Source organism: Procambarus clarkii, chromosome 22 (genome assembly GCF_040958095.1).
Source record: "Procambarus clarkii isolate CNS0578487 chromosome 22, FALCON_Pclarkii_2.0, whole genome shotgun sequence".
NCBI lineage: Eukaryota > Metazoa > Arthropoda > Malacostraca > Decapoda > Cambaridae > Procambarus > Procambarus clarkii.
Genome location: NC_091171.1, coordinates 21,694,595 through 21,717,094, shown reverse-complemented (window position 1 = coordinate 21,717,094; position 22,500 = coordinate 21,694,595). Strand labels below are relative to the sequence as shown.

Here is a 22,500-nt window from a genome sequence, read left to right as displayed (position 1 = left end):
ACGAGGCCTACCACCCCCCACCAACCACCACAACTACCACCATCCTCAACAACCAGCAACACGCAGACCAACTACTACTACAACACACCGCAGATATCAACCAGAATCTGGAGAAATGTGATGCCAATATTCACGGGTGAGTTAATTACCGGAAGTTATTTTATATCAATACTTATTCATTTATCACTAAGCCCCGAAATCCCCTCACGATAACCGCAAGATATCCAGGACCCCTGGCCCCACCACTTCTTGTGTTCCCACATACATTAATTCCTCTCCCTATTCATTCCCCTCACCATGAACATCCCTCACCATGAATATTCCTCACCATGAACAGCCCTCACCATGTATTACCTCCCCAGATGACACTAGGATCTTCATGAGAGTAGGCAACATAGAGGACACGGCGAACCTCCAGTCAGATGTAGATCAGGTCTTTCTATGGGCTACAGAAAATAATATGGTGTTTAACGAAGATAAGTTCCAGCTCATGTGCTATGGAAAAAATGAAAATATAAAAACTGAAACCACGTACAAAACTCAGGCAAATCACATCATAGAACGAAAAGGCAATGTAAAGAATTTGGGTGTACTCATGTTGGAAGACCTTACCTTTAAAGAACACAATAAAGTAGCCGTCACAACTACAAGAAAAATGACAGGTTGAATAACAAGAACTTTTCACACTAGAGATGCTATACCGATGATGATACTTTTCAAAACGCTTGTGCTCTCTAGAGTGGAGTACTGCTGCACAATGACAGCCCCTTTCAAAGCTGGAGAAATTGCTGACCTGGAGAGCGTGCAGAGATCCTTTACTGCTAGAATCCACTCAGTAAAACATCTAAATTACTGGGACCGACTAAAGAGCCTAAATCTGTACTCCCTTGAGCGCAGGCGGGAGAGATACATAATAATTTACACATGGAAAATATTAGAGGGGCTGGTCCCAAACCTGCACACAGAAATAACATCACATGAGACCAGAAGACATGGCAGGATGTGCAGAATACCCCCGTTGAAGAGCAGAGGTGCAACAGGTACTCTGAGAGAGAACTCTATCAACATCAGAGGCCCGAGACTGTTCAACACTCTTCCGCTACACATAAGGGGCATAACTGGCCGACCCCTCACAGTGTTCAAGAGAGAACTGGATAAGCACCTCCAAAGGATATCTGATCAACCAGGCTGTGACTCATACGTCAGGCTGCGAGCAGCCCCGTCCAACAGCTTGGTTGATCAGTCCAGCAACCAGGAGGCGTGGTCGACGACCGGGCCGCGGGGACGCTAAGCCCCGGAAGCACCTCAAGGTAACCTCAAGGTAACCCACCTCCCCTCATCGCCTCATGATATATTCCCAGGTATTAGTGAACACTCGCCTGCCTCTTGACAACATGGTGAACATTTTCCACTGCCAACTTCAAGTCATAACCACTAAATTATCCCATTTCCAAGCACTTATCCAATTACGAGACGTCACGCATATGTCGCCTGTTTGGCCCGTGTTGTGAAGGGTTAATGTCACGTGACACAAAGACGCTTTTCACCGGGTTGTAGGAATGTGTTGCTCGTTTATGGACTTAGTATATCGCAGGTGTCACGTGTACAGGACTCCCAAGCAAACAAAACGTTTCTACAAGCAAAACAAAAAACGTTCTTGTAACGTTTTTAATTGGTTGTAGAAAGGTATTACAGTTGGGCTTGTTTTCGACTCGCAATCTGGAATTCTTCCCGCAATCCCAGCCAGGAAGGAATGGTTGGGCGCATTCCCTCTCACCAAATGCTGTCATGTTCACCTGGTCGTAAATAGGTACCCTGGAGTGAGTCACCTTGCTGTGGGGCTGCATCCCGGGGAGGAGCCGTAATTCAACCCTGGGGGGGGGGACAAAGATATAAGCCTAACCTGTATATATACACAGGCTGCCTGTCCCCCGACACAAATATTTATGTAAGGTCGTTTTCTTAGTCAAGAAAACTGAATCATAAACCTTGTAGCAAATGTAAAAATCACATTTTTATGATGATTAATGAATGTAATTTTGATTTAATTACAATTTCCAGTTGTAATTCTATATGATCAAAATATGTTTGTGTAAGTTTTCCAATAGCCAGGGTTTTATAGGTTATATGGAAGTGTTATGTTTCATCGTTCCAATTGGCCTTTTATATGGTACTGGCACATAAGAGACTCTCTATATGGCCTGAATAAATAGTAATGAAATTGCCCAAAACAACTTCTCAATACAAAAAGGTTTTAATGCGAGTCACACGGTAGAATATATCTGAATAAAATTGAGAAAAATTAAGAGAAAATCATGAGATTATATTATATATATATATATATATATATATATATATATATATATATATATATATATATATATATATATATATATATATATATATATATATATATATATATATATATATATATTATTAAATATAACCGAAAAAGTAAGATTAATAATTCTAACACGAATTTTCTCTATCTTTCTTATGTTTCTTTCCACTGTTGATGGTAATTCAAAGATCAATTCTCCAAAATTCATTTTTATTTCTAATCTGACGCGACACTTGAGCGCGTTTCGTAAGATTTCTCGTAGAAATCTTAGCAAACAACACAGAAATCATCGATAGATACAGCGATCGCAGGCGGATAGACGTCTGCGAAGCACTACACATCAAGAAGTCAACACCAGCAATCAACAGCCAATTAATGCACAACTATATTCTACCAACTTCAAGACTCCGCTCCAGTATAGAAGCATCAAGAAATATGGACCAATAGGCTTTCTACAATTACTTCCATTCAATACCCATTGTTTCGTGTTCTGTCTTGTGTTAGAATTTAATACCCATTTAATACCCATTGTTGAAAGTTCGTTTTCACCTCATCCACCTCACCCAAATGTAGATATAAACTCGAAGATGTGCAAAGCTCTATTCAGTTTCAGTTGTGTGTTTGTAAACTAAAGTCTTTGAAAATGTAATAAGTTTTACGAAACGCGCTCAAGTGTCGCGTCAGATTAGAAATAAAAATGAATTTTGGAGAATTGATCTTTGAATTACCATCAACAGTGAAAAGAAACATAAGAAAGATAGAGAAAATTCGTGTTAGAATTATTAATCTTACTTTTTCGGTTATATTTAACAATATATGTCTACAGGAAAGTCTACATAATATATGTCTATATTTAGGGGTACCACCACTGGTTTAATTAAAGGGACCCACATCCTCGAAGAAGAAAATAAATAGTATTCAGAGAAGACCTTGTGGATTCTCACTGAATACTTTAATCTTTTTCTCTCCTACCACCCCTATTATTTTTTTTTATTTGATTTTATTGCAATGTTACAGTTTACAGAAAACACACACTTATATAACAATATACCAATCAGTGCTCGAAGACCTCGTCCAGCTCCTCGGGGGTCGGGTGCGTACCCAAGATACAGCACGCATTTCCCCTCTGAACAGCGACACTGAGATATATATATATATACACACAATACTGACACACTGACACAATATATATATATATATATATATTAGTATATTTTGGTAGCAGTCTTTCCTGTAGACATATTTTATTAAATATGACCGAAAAAGTAAGATTAATAATTCTAACACGAATTTTCTCAATCTTTCGTACATTATGCTTCACTGTTGGAGGTAAATCAAAAATCACTTCTCCAAAATTCATTTTTATTTCTAGTCTGACGCGACACGGGCGCGTTTCGTAAAACTTATTACATTTTCAAAGACTTCACAAATACACAACTGATTAGAACTTGCGTTTCCCTGATTTTATATCTACATTTGAGTGAGGTGGGAAGGGTGATGTAGCATTACATTTGAGTGAGGTGGGAAGGATGATGTGGCATTAGAGGATATTAATAGGGTATTAAAAGGGATAGGATATTAATAGGGATATTAATAGGGTATATAGACTAACGTCGTCTATGCCTTCAAATGCCCACTTGGGGACTGTAAGCTCCAAAAAACCCAGTATATAGGCAAGACAACAACATCTCTTTCTAGGCGTTTAACGATGCATAAACAACAGGGCTCCATTAAGGAACATATAATCTCTTCCCATAACCAAACCATCGCCAGAGAAATCCTAGTAAACAACACAGAAATCATCGATAGATACAGCGATAGCAGGCGGCTTGACGTTTGCGAGGCACTACACATCAAGAAGTCAACACCATCAATCAACAGCCAATTATTGCACAACTATATTCTACCCACCTCAAGACTCCGCTCCAATATAGAAACATCAAGAAATATGGACCAATAGGCTTTCTACAAACACTTCTATTCAATATCCATTGTTTCGTGTTCTGTCTTGTGTTGATACTTTTAATACCCTATTAATATCCTCTAATGCCACATCATCCTTCCCACCTTACTCAAATGTAATGCCACATCACCCTTCCCACCTCACTCAAATGTAATGCTACATCACCCTTCCCACCTCACTCAAATGTAGATATAAAATCAGGGAAACGCAAGTTCTAATCAGTTGTGTATTTGTGAAGTCTTTGAAAATGTAATAAGTTTTACGAAACGCGCCCGTGTCGCGTCAGACTAGAAATAAAAATGAATTTTGGAGAAGTGATTTTTGATTTACCTCCAACAGTGAAGCATAATGTACGAAAGATTGAGAAAATTCGTGTTAGAATTATTAATCTTACTTTTTCGGTCATATTTAATAAAATATATATATATATATATATATATATATATATATATATATATATATATATATATATATATATATATAGAATGGCAAGCAGTTGGTATGGGACTACACGTGCGTATCAACCCTGGCTAACACCTACATTAACCTCAGTGTTGCACAACCAGGTGGCGCTGCCACCCACAGGGAAGCAGCCAAATCCCGTAAGTATAGAGAACTGGATCACCACTACAATTTTGTCCCCATTGCTTCTGAGACACTCGGCGCCTGGGGTAAAAGTGCTACCAGTTTTTTGAAGGAACTGGGTTCTAGGCTCATTGAAACAACAAGGGACCCAAGAGCTGCAAGCTTTCTTTTCCAGCACCTCAGTGTGGCGATACAGAGGGGAAATGCGCACTGCATCCAGGGTTCCTGCCCGCCATCTGAGGAGCTGGAGGAACTCGACAACCTACGATAACCATCTTAGTAACCCATATGTAACTCCTTTTTTGTAACAAAGTTCAAATAAAGTAAATATATATGTGTACATACAAAAGAATGGGGGTGGTAGGAGAAGATAATATTAGTGTTCAGTGAGAAACCACAAGGTCTCCTCTGAATACTTTTTATTTTCTTCTCCGAGGCTATGGGTCCCCACATTGGCACCAGAGGTGGTACCCTCACAAAATTTTTATATGTATATATATATATATATATATATATATATATATATATATATATATATATATATATATATATATATATATATACATATATATATATATACATATATATACATATATATATATATATATATATATATATATATATATATATATATATATATATATATATATATATATATATATATATATATATATATATGTAAAAAAAAAGTATATATATATATATATATATATATTATTTTTTTTATTTTTTTTTTTTAACCCTAGAAGGGGTACCACCTCTGGTGCAAGTGTAGGGACCCATAGCCTCGGAGAAGGAAATAAAGAGTAGTCAGATAAGACCTTGTGGATCCTCACTGAACACTGATATTTTCTTATATCCTTTTTTATTTTTTTGTTTGGGAGGGCAGGACATTGACTGAGGAGAGCAAATGGCGCCACAGTTATGGTTTTGGTAATGATTGTGAGGAGGTGCCGGAGGTACGATGATGACCGTGACGCTCCGGGAGCCTTCCCGTAGTACACTTTCCTCAGACCCTCATGAGTGGCTTCCTCAGACCCTCATGAGTGGCTTCCTCAGACCCTCGAGAGTGGCTTCCTCAGACCCTCATGAGTGGCTTCCTCAGACCCTCATGAGTAGCTTCCTCAGACCCTCCAGAGTGGCTTCCTCAGGCCCTCATGAGTAGCTTCCTCAGACCCTCGAGAGTGGCTTCCTCAGACCCTCATGAGTGGCTTCCTCAGACCCTCATGAGTAGCTTCCTCAGACCCTCCAGAGTGGCTTCCTCAGGCCCTCGAGAGTGGCTTCCTCAGACCCTCGAGAGTGGCTTCCTCAGACCCTCATGAGTGGCTTCCTCAGACCCTCGAGAGTGGCTTCCTCAGACCCTCATGAGTGGCTTCCTCAGACCCTCGAGAGTGGCTTCCTCAGACCCTCATGAGTAGCTTCCTCAGACCCTCGAGAGTGGCTTCCTCAGACCCTCATGAGTGGCTTCCTCAGACCCTCGAGAGTGGCTTCCTCAGACCCTCATGAGTGGCTTCCTCAGACCCTCATGAGTAGCTTCCTCAGACCCTCGAGAGTGGCTTCCTCAGACCCTCCAGAGTGGCTTCCTCAAACCCTCGAGAGTGGCTTCCTCAGACCCTCGAGAGTGGCTTCCTCAGACCCTCGAGAGTGGCTTCCTCAGACCCTTGAGAGTGGCTTCCTCAGACCCTTGAGAGTGGCTTCCTCAGACCCTCCAGAATGGCTTCCTCACCCCTTAAAAGAGGAAATTTTAAAGCTCGTTGGCAGCGAGTTTTTCTAGACCATTATGCGTGATAGGTTCGGTGTTGTCAACGAGTGATCATCGGTCAATAATTTACCAGAAGAGTCATACAGGAAATGTCAAGTGATGTACCGGAGAAGTCTTGCGTCGCGGGACGTCGTGGTGCTGTGCTCACTAATGGCACCCTGGTGAACACGTAAGCACTGCTCAACAGTCCTCCACCACCCACCATTTACAAGGAACCAACACCAAATCACCAATTATGATAACCACACGTGATTTCAGACACGTGAGGCTTGTGCTCACTAATTCCGGACGACTTTCAGCTTGGCTCCGTGTGTACAGCACACCGGCTTCTCAAAATTGTTTGGTCTTGAGTGTAATTTCGAAGAATTATCTTCACTCTCCAGACTTACGGCGTGATATATATATAAATATTGGATCCAGGGTGCAGGTAACGCAGGCTAACTTTACCCCCAGGATGTTCCTGGCTCCCGGAACTGTAATTATCATGGAAGCCGCCGCTCCTTTCCCTGACTTACAATAGGCTCCGGGCGCAACACATTTTATATTGTGTAAAAACTGTGTCAACACATCCTTATGAGAGACCATTGGTTGGATATCATCCCTCTGCTGTAGAGACCAATGGTTGGATATCATCCTGTTACGAACCCGATTCCATCGTCGGAGCATGGAGCAGCGACGTCAATGCCATGTGTGAGTCCGCTCCCGAAACCCCCACAAAATGGACGACGCCATCTAGTGGTGGCAGGAAGATACCAGCAAGAGGCACTAGATTCCTGTCTTAGTCAGCTCAAGAGATAGCTGGTGCTGACCTCTGGTGAGGTGGCGCCTAGAAAATCAGCGAGATCTATTATAGGAGGAGTTGTATATCTATGTCAGAGTACGTAAGTGATGTTTCCTAGTGTCCCAAGTACTGACCAGTGTACTGATGACGTGTCTGTATCCACAGAGGCAACGTAGGGCTGCTGTGGTACGAGGACAGTCAGTCTACCCAGGGCAGCCAATAGCTCTCTACTCCATTCTGCTTTACAGTAGCAGTGAGCCGCCGCCGGATAAGAACTGTGTAGTGTTCTACAGTCTGCCTGTAGTGTTCTACAGTCTGGTGGTGATGAGTTGATTATATAATGTCTTATTATGTCTCGCGCCTGTTGAAAGTTGCTTTGTTTAGAACACGGAAGCTAAGGCAGTGGGTGTTTATTGGTTCTTTTTATTCACTATATACTTCTGCAAGATCGAGGTGATAACTCTTGGACCCCACCTTTCTAGCCACTGGTTGTCTACTGAAGTGAATACCGACTTATTGTTCATTATATCTGCTATACATTCTCATTCTCTCTCTCTCTCTCTCTCTCTCTCTCTCTCTCTCACACACACAAAAGGGGTCTGGTAGCTGAGTGGACAGCGCGCGAGACGGTGTGGGACGCGCCGGTGGCTATGTGGATAATACACTGGATTCGTAATCCTGAGGTCCGGGTTCGTTTCTCGGCGCCGGCGAAAGACAAAAATGGGCAGAGTTTCTTTCACCCTGATGCCCCTGTTACCTAGCAGTAAACAGGTACCTGGGAGTTAGAAAGATGTTACGGGCTGCTTCCTGGGGGTGTGCGGGTGTGGAAAAAATAGTAGTTAGTAACAGTTGATTGACGGTTGAGAGGCGGGCCGAAAGAGCAGAGCTCAATCCCCGCAAGCACAACTAGGTGAATACATACACACAGGAAGCAGCCCATAGCAACTGTCTAACATCCAGGTACCTATTTACTGTCAGGTGAACAGGAGCATCAGAAATTCTGCCAATTTCTTTTTGCCTCGGCCGGGAATAGAAGCAGGTGTGTGTGTGTGTGTGTGTGTGTTCACTCACTGGGTGTTACTAATGTCTTCTTTGTTACCTGTGCGAGGAGTGAGCAGCAGCAGCAGCACTTGTCACGTGGTTGAGTGGCTCGCCAACCTTCGTGAGTGATTACATGTGCTCTTGACACTCATGAGCTACACTCCACTACCTCGTCGTCTGTGTGTGTGTGTGTCACCTGGTTGTGCTTGCAGGGGTTGAGCTCTGGCTCTTTGGTCCTGCCTCTCAACCACTCTTGGTCCTGCCTGTGTGTGTGTATGTGTAAAAAAATTAGTTAGTAGTTAGTAACAGTTGATTGATTGACAGTTGAGAGGCGGGCCGAAAGAGCAGAGCTCAACCCCAGCCAGCACAACTAGGTGAACACTCACATTAAAAAGAATTACGAGAAGAATCAAAACAGATGAAGATAGACAGAGACTACAGGACGACCTGGACAAACTGGAGGAATGGTCTAGAAAATAGCTGCTAAAGTTCAACTCGGGAAAGTGTAAAGTAATGAAATTAGGCGAAGGGAGCAAAAGTCTGAACACAAGGTACCATCTGGGAGGTAAAATCCTGCAAGAGTCAAAGAGAGAAAGATCTGGGGGTCGATATCATGCCGAACCTGTCCTCAGAGGCCCACATCGAAAGAATATTATCAGTGGCATATGCTAGACTGGCCAATATAAGAACTGCCTTTAGAAATTTGTGTAAGGAATCGTTCAGGACCCTGTATACCACTTATGTAAGACCAATCCTGGAGTGTGCAGCTCCAGCCAGGAGTCCATACCTAGTTAAACACAAGACGAAGTTAGAGAAGATTCAGAGGTATGCCACCAGACTGGTCCCGGAACTGAGAGGAATGAGCTACGAGGAAAGGCTAAGGGAGCTGAACCTCACAACCCTGGAAAACAGAAGAGTAAGGGGAGACATGATAACCACCTACAAAATTCTCAGGGGAATTGACAGGGTGGACAAAGACAAACTCTTTAGCACGGGTGGAACACGAACAAGGGGACACAGGTGGAAACTTAGTACCCAGATGAGCCACAGAGACGTTAGAAAGATTTTTTCAGTGTCAGAGTAGTTAACAAATGGAATGCATTAAGTAGTGTTGTGGTGGAGCCTGACTCCATACACAGTTTCAAATGTAGATATGACAGAGCCCGATAGGCTCAGGAATCTGTACACCAGTTGATTGACAGTTGAGAGGCGGGACCAAAGAGCCAGAGCTCAACCCCCCGTAAACACAACTAGGCGAGGACATACACACTATCTTAGTAATTATTTTGTCTCCCCCTAAACATTACCATTTTCTATTAATTCAACATGATGGAACACAGAAAACGAATTTACGGCTAGAAATTAGGGTAGACCACTTAATCTTCATATTTTTGTCCACGTTTTCGTCGCAACTGTTCTCGTCACAAGCGCACATATTCCCTAGAGTTTGTGTGATACTTTTTCCGGTTGGGTTGTGACAATACTGTTTTTGTGTATACTTAAAAAACATTATAATAATAAGCATATTGCAATCTTTTAAATAAAGTTTATCGCCTTCAGGAGGTTTTGAGAACATAGCTTTTCATATGACTTCATGGCGCTTTATACAAATGTTAATATGGACCCATCCATCTTCTTGGAAGACCCCTTGAAGATTAGCACCGTAAAAAAAAACACAAAAAGCTACTTGGAGCGCCATTACACACAATCACAGACCATAATTTAGCCGGAATGATTGTGGGTGAGTATCACCGGAGAGAAAGATGGTGTACCAGCACCAACAGTCTGCTGTGACGAGCCTCAACTACCACTTGACCCTTGACCCTGGGCGAGCGTTGACCTCCGAGGGTGAGCTACAGGCCAGGACACACCATAACCTCACCCCAGTGTCAGGACACTAGCTCCAGGCTGCCTCGCGCCACACCGCGCCACACTACACCGCTCCCTGTAGGGGAGCTGGTGGCTGAGTGGACAGCGGTCTAGGCTCGTGGACCTAGGGACCAGGGTTCGATCCCAGCAGCCGGCGGAAACAAATGGGCAGAGTTTCTTTCACCCTGATGCTCCTGTTATCTAGCAGTAAATAGGTAACTGGGAGTTAGCTGGGGTAACTACTACGGGCTGCTTCCTGAGGGTGTGTGTGTGTGAAAAAAATAATTAGTAGTTAGTAATAGTCGATTGACGGTTGAGCGGCGGGCCGAAAGGGCAGAGCTCAACCCCCGCAAGCACAGCTAAGTGAATACACCACACCGTGCCACACCACGCCACCTCCCTCCCTGCCACACCTCTCCTCAGCTCAGTAGCAACCTAATGTAACCTCTCTTAGGCTTCATAAAAGTAATCATACTCCTAACATTCGCAGCTATATTTTATTTTATTTATACATAATTCATTGTATACATACATATAATATAATTATATTATATTTTATTACATTGCTACAGTTTACAGAAAACACACATATAACAATCGCTGTTCAAAGACCTCATCCAGCTCCCCGGAGGTCGGGGTGCGTGCCCAAGATACAGCACACATTTCCTCTCTGGATCGCGACACTGAGGCGCTGGAACAGGGAACTTGCCGCTCTTGAATCTTTAGTTTTCCTAACGAGTTCCTCACCCACCTCCTTTAGGAACTTAATTGCACATTTACCCCAGGCGCCCAGGGTCTCAGATCCTATCAGCACCAACCAGTAACAACGTTCTTGGTCCCTGGTTGACAAGGTTGAGAGAGTGAGCCTATATACAGCCTGGTCATTGAGTGCTTCGAACAAGAACACCAGCAGGGAGCTGCCTGCAGGGAGGCGGGGTGTCGCGGGGCTGCTACACCGGCCGGCCGGACCTTAATCGTCCACTTCCGATTACTAGCGAGCTCTGTGAGGGTTCGAACTCTTGGTAATTACCCGGACCGGTGCTCACACCAGTACTGTGGCCACCCTTCCCACTCTCCTGCGTGTCACCCGGTGATGGTGGCGGCTGGTGTTCACAGTGGCACACCGAGCAACACTTGGTCATACCAACACCCTGGTTCAAGTGACACGGAATTCCTGAATACCGTAAAGCTTATAAATTATATCTTATTCCATAGACGGCGATAGATCTATCATAAGGGTGGTTCCATCGTGTAACCAGGTAGTCTATTGGCCCTTCCGGGTGATGTTCCCCTCGCTGGTTAAGCACCACTGTGTGTGGATAGGCACGGGATGGGTGGCCACATAGACATGCTTAGCTGGGAGGGTTCGAGCTAGGCCATCCATCACCTGCTAGAGCACATCCCACCAACAGCTTGACTGATCAGGCCGTCAGGGAGAACTGGCCTCACACAGGACTCTTGAAACCTTTCACAGGTAAACAACTGGATATAATTGATGTGTGTTTCATCACTACTTATCATCAGTGCTGCAATGAATGTCTTAATTACATGTTTGGTCATACCACCATATATCCTGACAATGGATGGTACTGTGTCTCACTACTGTGTCTCACTACTGTGTCCCACTACTGTGTCTCACCACTGTGTCTCACCACTGTGTCTCACCACTGTGTCTCACCACTGTGTCTCACTACTGTGTCTCACCACTGTATCTCACTACTGTGTCTCACTACTGTGTCTCACCACTGTGTCTCACTACTGTGTCTCACTACTGTGTCTCACCACTGTGTCTCACCACTGTGTCTCACTACTGTGTCTCACTACTGTGTCTCACCACTGTATCTCACTACTGTGTCTCACTACTGTGTCTCACTACTGTGTCTCACCACTGCGTCTCACTACTGTGTCTCACCACTGTGTCTCACTACTGTGTCTCACCACTGTGTCTCACTACTGTGTCTCACCACTGTGTCTCACTACTGTGTCTCACCACTGTGTTTCACTACTGCGTCTCACTACTGTGTCTCACTACTGTCTCACTACTGTGTCTCACCACTGTGTCTCACTACTGTGTCTCACCACTGTGTCTCACTACTGTGTCTCACCACTGTGTCTCACTACTGTGTCTCACTACTGTGTCTCACCACTCTCACTACTGTGTCTCACTACTGTGTCTCACTACTGTGTCTCACCACTCTCACTACTGTGTCTCACTACTGTGTCTCACTACTGTGTCTCACCACTGTGTCTCACTACTGTGTCTCACCACTCTCACTACTGTGCCTCACCACTGTGTCTCACTACTGTCTCACTACTGTGTCTCACCACTGTGTCTCACTACTGTGTCTCACTACTGTGTCTCACTACTGTGTCTCACCACTGTCTCACTACTGTGTCTCACCACTCTCACTACTGTGTCTCGCTACTGTGTCTCACCACTGTCTCACTACTGTGTCTCACCACTCTCACTACTGTGTCTCACCACTGTGTCTCACTACTGTGTCTCACTACTGTGTCTCACCACTCTCACTACTGTGTCTCACCACTCACTACTGTGTCTCACTACTGTGTCTCACCACTGTGTCTCACTACTGTGTCTCACCACTCTCACTACTGTGTCTCACCACTGTGTCTCACTACTGTGTCTCACCACTCTCACTACTGTGTTTCACCACTGTGTCTCACTACTGTGTCTCACTACTGTGTCTCACCACTGTGTCTCACCACTGTGTCTCACTACTGTGTCTCACTACTGTGTCTCACCACTGTCTCACTACTGTGTCTCACCACTGTGTCTCACCACTGTGTCTCACTACTGTGTCTCACTACTGTGTCTCACTATTGTGTCTCACCACTGTGTCTCACTACTGTGTCTCACCACTGTGTCTCACGTACTACTGTGTCTCACCACTGTGTCTCACCACTGTGTCTCACCACTGTGTCTCACTACTATGTCTCACTACTGTGTCTCACTACTGTGTCTCACCACTGTGTCTCACCACTGTGTCTCACCTGTGGGAACCGACCTGTGAGATTTATATTTATTTAATTTATATGAATATATATAGAATTTATATTTACGTTAATTTATATACTTCGATAACAATTTGTATAATGATAAGTGGACTGTATTTCTGCAATAATCTCATAATCTCACAAATCGATCCTCTACACATTAGGGGGGTTTATTAAATTAATATATGCAGCCAATCAAACTACAGGAATTAACTACATACATTGAAAAGGTTCCTTATCTTATTTGTACAGCAGGTATAACCAGGATGTAGACCACATTTTCCCTCTTTGAGGTAGCTTCCACGTGCTGGTAACTGAAGCACAAACATGCTTCCTCGTCTTGACCTGTTAAAAGTGCGCTAGCTGTGAAGCCAGAATCCTATATATGACAAGCTATATCAGAGAAAACACTATACAGTACATGGAACAATAAAGACCTGGCTTAATTACCTTTAGTTTGAGGCTTCCACGTGCTCTAACCGGGTCACCCTATATAATGACATTAATGGCCATAAATGAAAGATACATGGGTTTCGGAAAGAACACTTAACTTGAATTGTAGACATCATGTTGGAGATGGTACCTTTGGTTTCCATAACACTACGTCCAAGTAAAATTAACAGGAGCCGTATTTGCTCCTGTGAGCCTCTGGTCTAGTATAAACAATGGCTGTTTAACACTCCATACTATTGACGTTACTGGCCGACATTGTCCAGATATGATAGGAGCCGAATTTGCTCCACACGTCTCGGAGGTGACACAACAATGGCTCCCTCCTTCCTCACTCTGACGCCTGGCTTACATTGTCCACATGTCAGAAAGTGATAGAAGGGTCACATTTACTCTACTTTAATATTGATAATTAAGTTAATTTATATAAGATGTTTTATGATGGTAAAGTCCAAAGACTAATGTATTTAAGAATAATTCCCACCATAATAGGTGGTGAATTATAATAGTGTGTGGTGATGATATCCCGTTTTCTTTAGACGGTAATTCCACTACAAGTTACGTTTTCTATGGTTAACTTGTTTATACAATACAGCTATTATCTGTATGATATATTAAATGGTGTCAGATTTTCCGACATCACCTCTGTGTCTCACCACTGTGTCTCACTACTGTGTCCCACCACTGTGTCTCACCACTGTGTCTCACCACTGTGTCTCACCACTGTGTCTCACCACTGTGTCTCACTACTGTGTCTCACTACTGTGTCTCACCACTGTGTCTCACTACTGTGTCTCACCACTGTGTCTCACGGCCTGCCTTGATGTGTGCCCCATGTCAGTAGAGTCGGGCCGCACCTCGCTGGCTGGTCATGCAGTGGGGATTTGTCCCGTGTTCGGTTCCCGTGCCGCACGTAACGTTTGGGCACGTTTCCGTACACCTGGTGCATCTGTTTACCTAACAGCAGTAGAGCTCTGGGAATTAGACGACTGTTGTGGGATGGATCCTGAGGAATGTGTGTTAAATGGCTTTTTGAGAGAGAGAGAGAGAGAGAGAGAGAGAGAGAGAGAGAGAGAGAGAGAGAGTGAGAGTGTGAGAGAGTGTGAGAGAGTGTGTGAGAGAGAGAGAGAGAGGGGTGGGGGGGGAAGGGAAGTGTAAAATCACGCGGGCCAGTAAACAATCACCACTGGACTGGATAATTACCTCACGAGTCGCCACAACGCGAATAGTTGCAATTTTCTTCCATGTCTTTCTCTGTGACGGAGAAAAACATGAATATAAAAAAAAAGAGTTCATATGCTGGTACTCCAGGAATACAAAGAGTAATGAAAACTCTTACTTAATACTGCCGGGTACAGTTTTAACGAGACGGGCAGCGGTCTCTGGCTGTACATTATGTAGTTTTGCTAAGTAACAGTCAAGATTTACCAGAGTTTACCTGAGAACCGTCATCTCTAGTGGCCACGACTAGGACAGGAGGCCGGCGGATTGTCAAAAGTGTCCCCATTGTGCATGGGGGAGATGTATAGCTAAGTACAATAGGATAAAACAGGCTTGAATTATGAATAATAAGACTATAGGAGCTTGAAAACATTATAGCAGTGGGTATCCTTGCTTTATTGACTAGATATTATTTATATATATATAAATATATATAAATACTCTAAATAAATAAAATATATAAAATACTCTGTGGATTTTCCGCATATATATATATATATATATATATATATATATATATATATATATATATATATATATATATATATATATATATATATATATATATATATATATTATTAAATATGACCGAAAAAGTAAGATTAATAATTCTAACACGAATTTTCTCAATCTTTCGTACATTTCTTTTCACTGTTGGAGGTAATTAAAAAATCAATTCTCCAAAATTCATTTTGATTTCTAGTCTGACGCTACACGAGTGCGTTTCGTAAAACTTATTACATTTTCAAAGACTTTAGTTTACAAATACACAACTGAATAGAACTTACGCATCTCCGATTTTGTTTATATCTACATTTGAGTGAGGTGGATGGGGTGAGGTGGCATTATTAGGGTATTAATTTCATCAACACAAGACAGAACAAGAGGTGGCATTAATAGGGTATTAATTTCATCAACACAAGACAGAACACGAAACAATGGGTTTTGAAATGGAAGTGATTGTAGAAAGCCTATTGGTCCATATTTCTTGATGCTTCTATATTGGAGCGGAGTCTTGAGGTGGGTAGAATATAGTTGTGCATTAATTGGCTGTTGATTGCTGGTGTTGACTTCTTAATGTGTAGTGCCTCGCAAACGTCAAGCCGCCTGCTATCGCTGTATCAATCGATGATTTCTGTGTTGTTTACTAGGATTTCTCTGGTGATGGTTTGGTTGTGGGAAGAGATTATATGTTCCTTAATGGAGCCCTGTTGTTTATGCATCGTTAAACGCCTAGAAAGAGATGTTGTCTTGCCTATATACTGGGTTTTTTGGAGCTTACAGTCCCCAAGTGGGCATTTGAAGGCATAGACGACGTTGGTTTCTTTTAAAGCGTTCTGCTTTGTGTCTGGAGAGTTTCTCATGAGTAGGCTGGCCGTTTTTCTGGTTTTATAGTAAATCGTCAGTTGTATCCTCTGATTTTTGTCTGTAGGGATAACGTTTCTATTAACAATATCTTTCAGGACCCTTTCCTCTGTTTTATGAGCTGTGGAAAAGAAGTTCCTGTAAAATAGTCTAATAGGGGGTATAGGTGCTGTGTTAGTTGTCTCTTCAGAGGTTGCATGGCGTTTCACTTTCCTTCTTATGATGTCTTCGACGAAACCATTGGAGAAGCCGTTGTTGACTAGGACCTGCCTTACCCTACAGAGTTCTTCGTCGACTTGCTTCCATTCTGAGCTGTGGCTTAGAGCACGGTCGACATATGCGTTAACAACACTCCTCTTGTACCTGTCTGGGCAGTCGCTGTTGGCATTTAGGCACATTCCTATGTTCGTTTCCTTAGTGTAGACTGCAGTGTGGAAACCTCCGCTCTTTTCCATGACTGTTACATCTAGAAAGGGCAGCTTCCCATCCTTTTCCATCTCGTAAGTGAAACGCAGCACAGAACTCTGCTCAAATGCCTCCTTCAGCTCCTGCAGATGTCTGACATCAGGTACCTGTGTAAAAATGTCGTCAACATACCTGCAGTATATGGCCGGTTTCAAGTTCATGTCGACTAAGACTTTTTGCTCGATGGTACCCATGTAGAAGTTTGCAAACAGGACACCTAGGGGAGAACCCATGGCGACCCCATCTACTTGCTTATACATGTGCCCATCCGGGCTCAAGAAGGGTGCCTTGAAACCGGCCATATACTGCAGGTATGTTGACGACATTTTTACACAGGTACCTGACGTCAGACATCTGCAGGAGCTGAAGGAGGCATTTGAGCGGAGTTCCGTGCTGCGTTTCACTTACGAGATGGAAAAGGATGGGAAGCTGCCCTTTCTAGATGTAATAGTCATGGAAAAGAGCGGAGGTTTCCACACTGCAGTCTACACTAAGGAAACGAACATAGGAATGTGCCTAAATGCAAACAGCGACTGCCCAGACAGGTACAAGAGGAGTGTTGTTAACGCATATGTCGACCGTGCTCTAAGCCACAGCTCAGAATGGAAGCAAGTCGACGAAGAACTCTGTAGGGTGAGGCAGGTCCTAGTCAACAACGGCTTCTCCAATGGTTTCGTCGTAGACATCATAAGAAGGAAAGTGAAACGCCATGCAACCTCTGAAGAGACAACTAACACAACACCTATACCCACTATTAGACTATTTTACAGGAACTTCTTTTCCACAGCTCATAAAACAGAGGAAAGGGTCCTGAAAGATATTGTTAATAGAAACGTTATCCCTACAGACAAAAATCAGAGGATACAACTGACGATTTACTATAAAACCAGAAAAACGGCCAGCCTACTCATGAGAAACTCTCCAGACACAAAGCAGAACTCTTTAAAAGAGACCAACGTCGTCTATGCCTTCAAATGCCCACTTGGGGACTGTAAGCTCCAAAAAACCCAGTATATAGGCAAGACAACAACATCTCTTTCTAGGCGTTTAACGATGCATAAGCAACAGGGCTCCATTAAGGAACATATAATCTCTTCCCACAACCAAACCATCGCCAGAGAAATCCTAGTAAACAACACAGAAATCATCGATAGATACAGCGATAGCAGGCGGCTTGACGTTTGCGAGGCACTACACATTAAGAAGTCAACACAAGCAATCAACAGCCAATTAATGCACAACTATATTCTACCCACCTCAAGACTCCGCTCCAATATAGAAGCATCAAGAAATATGGACCAATAGGCTTTCTACAATCACTTCCATTCAATACCCATTGTTTCGTGTTCTGTCTTGTGTTGATGAAATTAATACCCTATTAATGCCACCTCACCCCATCCACCTCACTCAAATGTAGATATAAACAAATCGGAGATGTGTAAGTTCTATTCAGTTGTGTATTTGTAAACTAAAGTCTTTGAAAATGTAATAAGTTTTACGAAACGCGCTCGTGTCGCGTCAGACTAGAAATAAAAATGAATTTTGGAGAATTGATTTTTGAATTACCTCCAACAGTGAAAAGAAATGTACGAAAGATTGAGAAAATTCGTGTTAGAATTATTAATCTTACTTTTTCGGTCATATTTAATAATATATGTCTACAGGAAAGACTGCTACCAAAATATACTAATATATATATATATATATATATATATATATATGTGTGTGTGTGTGTGTGTGTTTTTGTGTGTAATATTGTTTTTGTTCTTTATATCCATGGTAGAGAACACCAGGCTACTGTTAGCTATCGTCCGCGCTTTTTCTTGGACTGGCTATCGTCCAAGAATGAGTGATGGCAGGAAAGGATGAGCGAGTGTGGGAAGGAGGGAGGGAGGGAAAGTGAGGAGGGGAGGGAGAGAGTGAGGGGCGGGGAGAGAGAGTTAGGGGCGGGGAGAGAGAGTGAGGGACAGGGAGGGAGAGAGTGAGGGGCGGGGAGAGAGAGTGAGGGGCGGGGAGAGAGAGTGAGGGACAGGGAGGGAGAGAGTGAGGGGCGGGGAGAGAGAGTGAGGGACAGGGAGGGAGAGAGTGAGGGACAGGGAGGGAGAGAGTGAGGGGCGGGGAGAGAGAGTGAGGGACAGGGAGGGAGAGAGTGAGGGGCGGGGAGAGAGAGTGAGGGAGGGGGTGGGTGAGTGAGGGAGCAGGAAGTGAGGACGGGAGGGCAACACAGGAACAACTAAGAAATATCGTCCTGGAAGTGGAGCATTATCCGCCAAGGTTTTATACCGACACTTGTGGTGGCCCACCAGGCTACACTCTCCCCTGCCCCACCAGGCTACACTCTCCCCTGGCCCACCAGGCTACACTCTCCCCTGCCCCACCAGGCTACACTCTCCCCTGGCCCACCAGGCTACACTCTCCCCTGGCCCACCAGGCTACACTCTCCCCTGGCCCACCAGGCTACACTCTCCCCTGGCCCACCAGGCTACACTCTCCCCTGCCCCACCAGGCTACACTCTCCCCTGGCCCACCAGGCTACACTCTCCCCTGCCCCACCAGGCTACACTCTTCCCTGCCCCACCAGGCTACACTCTCCCCTGGCCCACCAGGCTACACTCTCCCCTGGCCCACCAGGCTACACTCTCCCCTGGCCCACCAGGCTACACTCTCCCCTGGCCCACCAGGCTACACTCTTCCCTGCCCCACCAGGCTACACTCTCCCCTGGCCCACCAGGCTACACTCTCCCCTGCCCCACCAGGCTACACTCTCCCCTGGCCCACCAGGCTACACTCTCCCCTGCCCCACCAGGCTACACTCTCCCCTGCCCCACCAGGCTACACTCTCCCCTGGCCCACCAGGCTACACTCTCCCCTGCCCCACCAGGCTACACTCTCCCCTGGCCCACCAGGCTACACTCTCCCCTGGCCCACCAGGCTACACTCTCCCCTGCCCCACCAGGCTACACTCTCCCCTGGCCCACCAGGCTACACTCTCCCCTGCCCCACCAGGCTACACTCTCCCCTGGCCCACCAGGCTACACTCTCCCCTGGCCCACCAGGCTACACTCTCCCCTGGCCCACCAGGCTACACTCTCCCCTGGCCCACCAGGCTACACTCTCCCCTGGCCCACCAGGCTACACTCTCCCCTGGCCCACCAGGCTACACTCTCGCCTGGCCCACCAGGCTACACTCTCCCCTGGCCCACCAGGCTACACTCTCGCCTGGCCCACCAGGCTACACTCTCCCCTGGCCCACCAGGCTACACTCTCCCCTGGCCCACCAGGCTACACTCTCCCCTGGCCCACCAGGCTACACTCTCCCCTGGCCCACCAGGCTACACTCTCCCCTGGCCCACCAGGCTACACTCTCCCCTGGCCCACCAGGCTACACTCTCCCCTGGCCCACCAGGCTACACTCTCCCCTGGCCCACCAGGCTACACTCTCCCCTGGCCCACCAGGCTACACTCTCCCCTGGCCCACCAGGCTACACTCTCCCCTGGCCCACCAGGCTACACTCTCCCCTGGCCCACCAGGCTACACTCTCCCCTGGCCCACCAGGCTACACTCTCCCCTGGCCCACCAGGCTACACTCTCCCCTGGCCCACCAGGCTACACTCTCCCCTGGCCCACCAGGCTACACTCTCCCCTGGCCCACCAGGCTACACTCTCCCCTGGCCCACCAGGCTACACTCTCCCCTGGCCCACCAGGCTACACTCTCCCCTGGCCCACCAGGCTACACTCTCCCCTGGCCCACCAGGCTACACTCTCCCCTGGCCCACCAGGCTACACTCTCCCCTGGCCCACCAGGCTACACTCTCCCCTGGCCCACCAGGCTACACTCTCCCCTGGCCCACCAGGCTACACTCTCCCCTGGCCCACCAGGCTACACTCTCCCCTGGCCCACCAGGCTACACTCTCCCCTGGCCCACCAGGCTACACTCTCCCCTGGCCCACCAGGCTACACTCTCCCCTGGCCCACCAGGCTACACTCTCCCCTGGCCCACCAGGCTACACTCTCCCCTGGCCCACCAGGCTACACTCTCCCCTGGCCCACCAGGCTACACTCTCCCCTGGCCCACCAGGCTACACTCTCCCCTGGCCCACCAGGCTACACTCTCCCCTGGCCCACCAGGCTACACTCTCCCCTGGCCCACCAGGCTACACTCTCCCCTGGCCCACCAGGCTACACTCTCCCCTGCCCCACCAGGCTACACTCTCCCCTGCCCCACCAGGCTACACTCTCCCCTGGCCCACCAGGCTACACTCTCCCCTGGCCCACCAGGCTACACTCTCCCCTGGCCCACCAGGCTACACTCTCCCCTGGCCCACCAGGCTACACTCTCCCCTGGCCCACCAGGCTACACTCTCCCCTGGCCCACCAGGCTACACTCTCCCCTGGCCCACCAGGCTACACTCTCCCCTGGCCCACCAGGCTACACTCTCCCCTGGCCCACCAGGCTACACTCTCCCCTGGCCCACCAGGCTACACTCTCCCCTGGCCCACCAGGCTACACTCTCCCCTGGCCCACCAGGCTACACTCTCCCCTGGCCCACCAGGCTACACTCTCCCCTGGCCCACCAGGCTACACTCTCCCCTGGCCCACCAGGCTACACTCTCCCCTGGCCAACCAGGATACACTCTCTCCTGGTCAACCAGGATACACTCTCTCCTGGTCAACCAGGATACACTCTCTCCTGGTCAACCAGGATACACTCTCTCCTGGTCAACCAGGATACACTCTCTCCTGGTCAACCAGGATACACTCTCTCCTGGTCAACCAGGATACACTCTCTCCTGGTCAACCAGGATACACTCTCTCCTGGCCAACCAGGATACACTCTCTAGAGTGGCCCACCAGGCTACACCCTAGAGAGAGAGAGAGAGAGAGAGAGAGAGAGAGAGAGAGAGAGTGAGAGTGGTGGGGTGGTAGGAGGGGGGGGTATCAGGAAAGTGTACAGGGTAATGATGAACATGATTTATGTAATGACAGGTTATCACTGCTCCGCACGTGCTGGCGGTGGTGGTGCTGGTTATTACGGCCACAATGGGACGCAACCGGGTTCTTTTCTGGTGGTACGAAAGTTCTGGTATCCGGCCCCAAGTTAGTAGAGGCTTTCAAGGAGTGAGCTCAGTAATGCAAGTAAAACAAAAGGGAGAGGTACATTAAATACACCAGTTCATCACTTTATCCATATATAATTATTTTTCCCATCACAATATATATATAAAACTCTTAAACGGAAGTATTACTACACTATATGTACACCAATGTCTCTCTCTGAAGACACTAAACACTCGGCGAAGCTCATTCGATGCAGTCTTGTACTGTGTTTCCTCATCCGTGGTACTACCCTCAGCAGGTACCAGGAAACAACAATGAGTCTACCCTGGCCACAGGCCAGCCAAACCACAATTCCGCTAAGTGCCTCTTCGTGAAGGCCCACAACCACAGTCCAGCCTGATGCTGGCAGGTACCAATCAGCCTCGCGCTGTTGGGCCACTTTACTTGCAGATACTAGGGTAGCGGGCCCTAGGCAGGAGCGTCGTGCAACTCGCTGGTTACTCTCCTCTTCGGCACCTTAGTCAGTTGTCTCTTCTACCAGCCAGCCCCGGGTACGGCGAATCCCGTCACTGTCACTCCA

General features: G+C 46.2%; 1 protein-coding gene across 1 annotated transcript in view; it reads left to right on the top strand.

Annotated features, from left to right (window-relative positions):
* Window positions 1–22,500, top strand: part of LOC123757603 (uncharacterized) — a 278,070-nt gene that overhangs the window by 91,949 nt on the left and 163,621 nt on the right. The window contains exon 2 of the mRNA XM_045741411.2: window positions 1–136. This exon is cut by the window's left edge and continues 176 nt beyond it. Within this exon, the coding sequence (XP_045597367.1) occupies window positions 1–136 (136 nt within the window). The remainder of the gene's footprint in view (window positions 137–22,500) is intronic.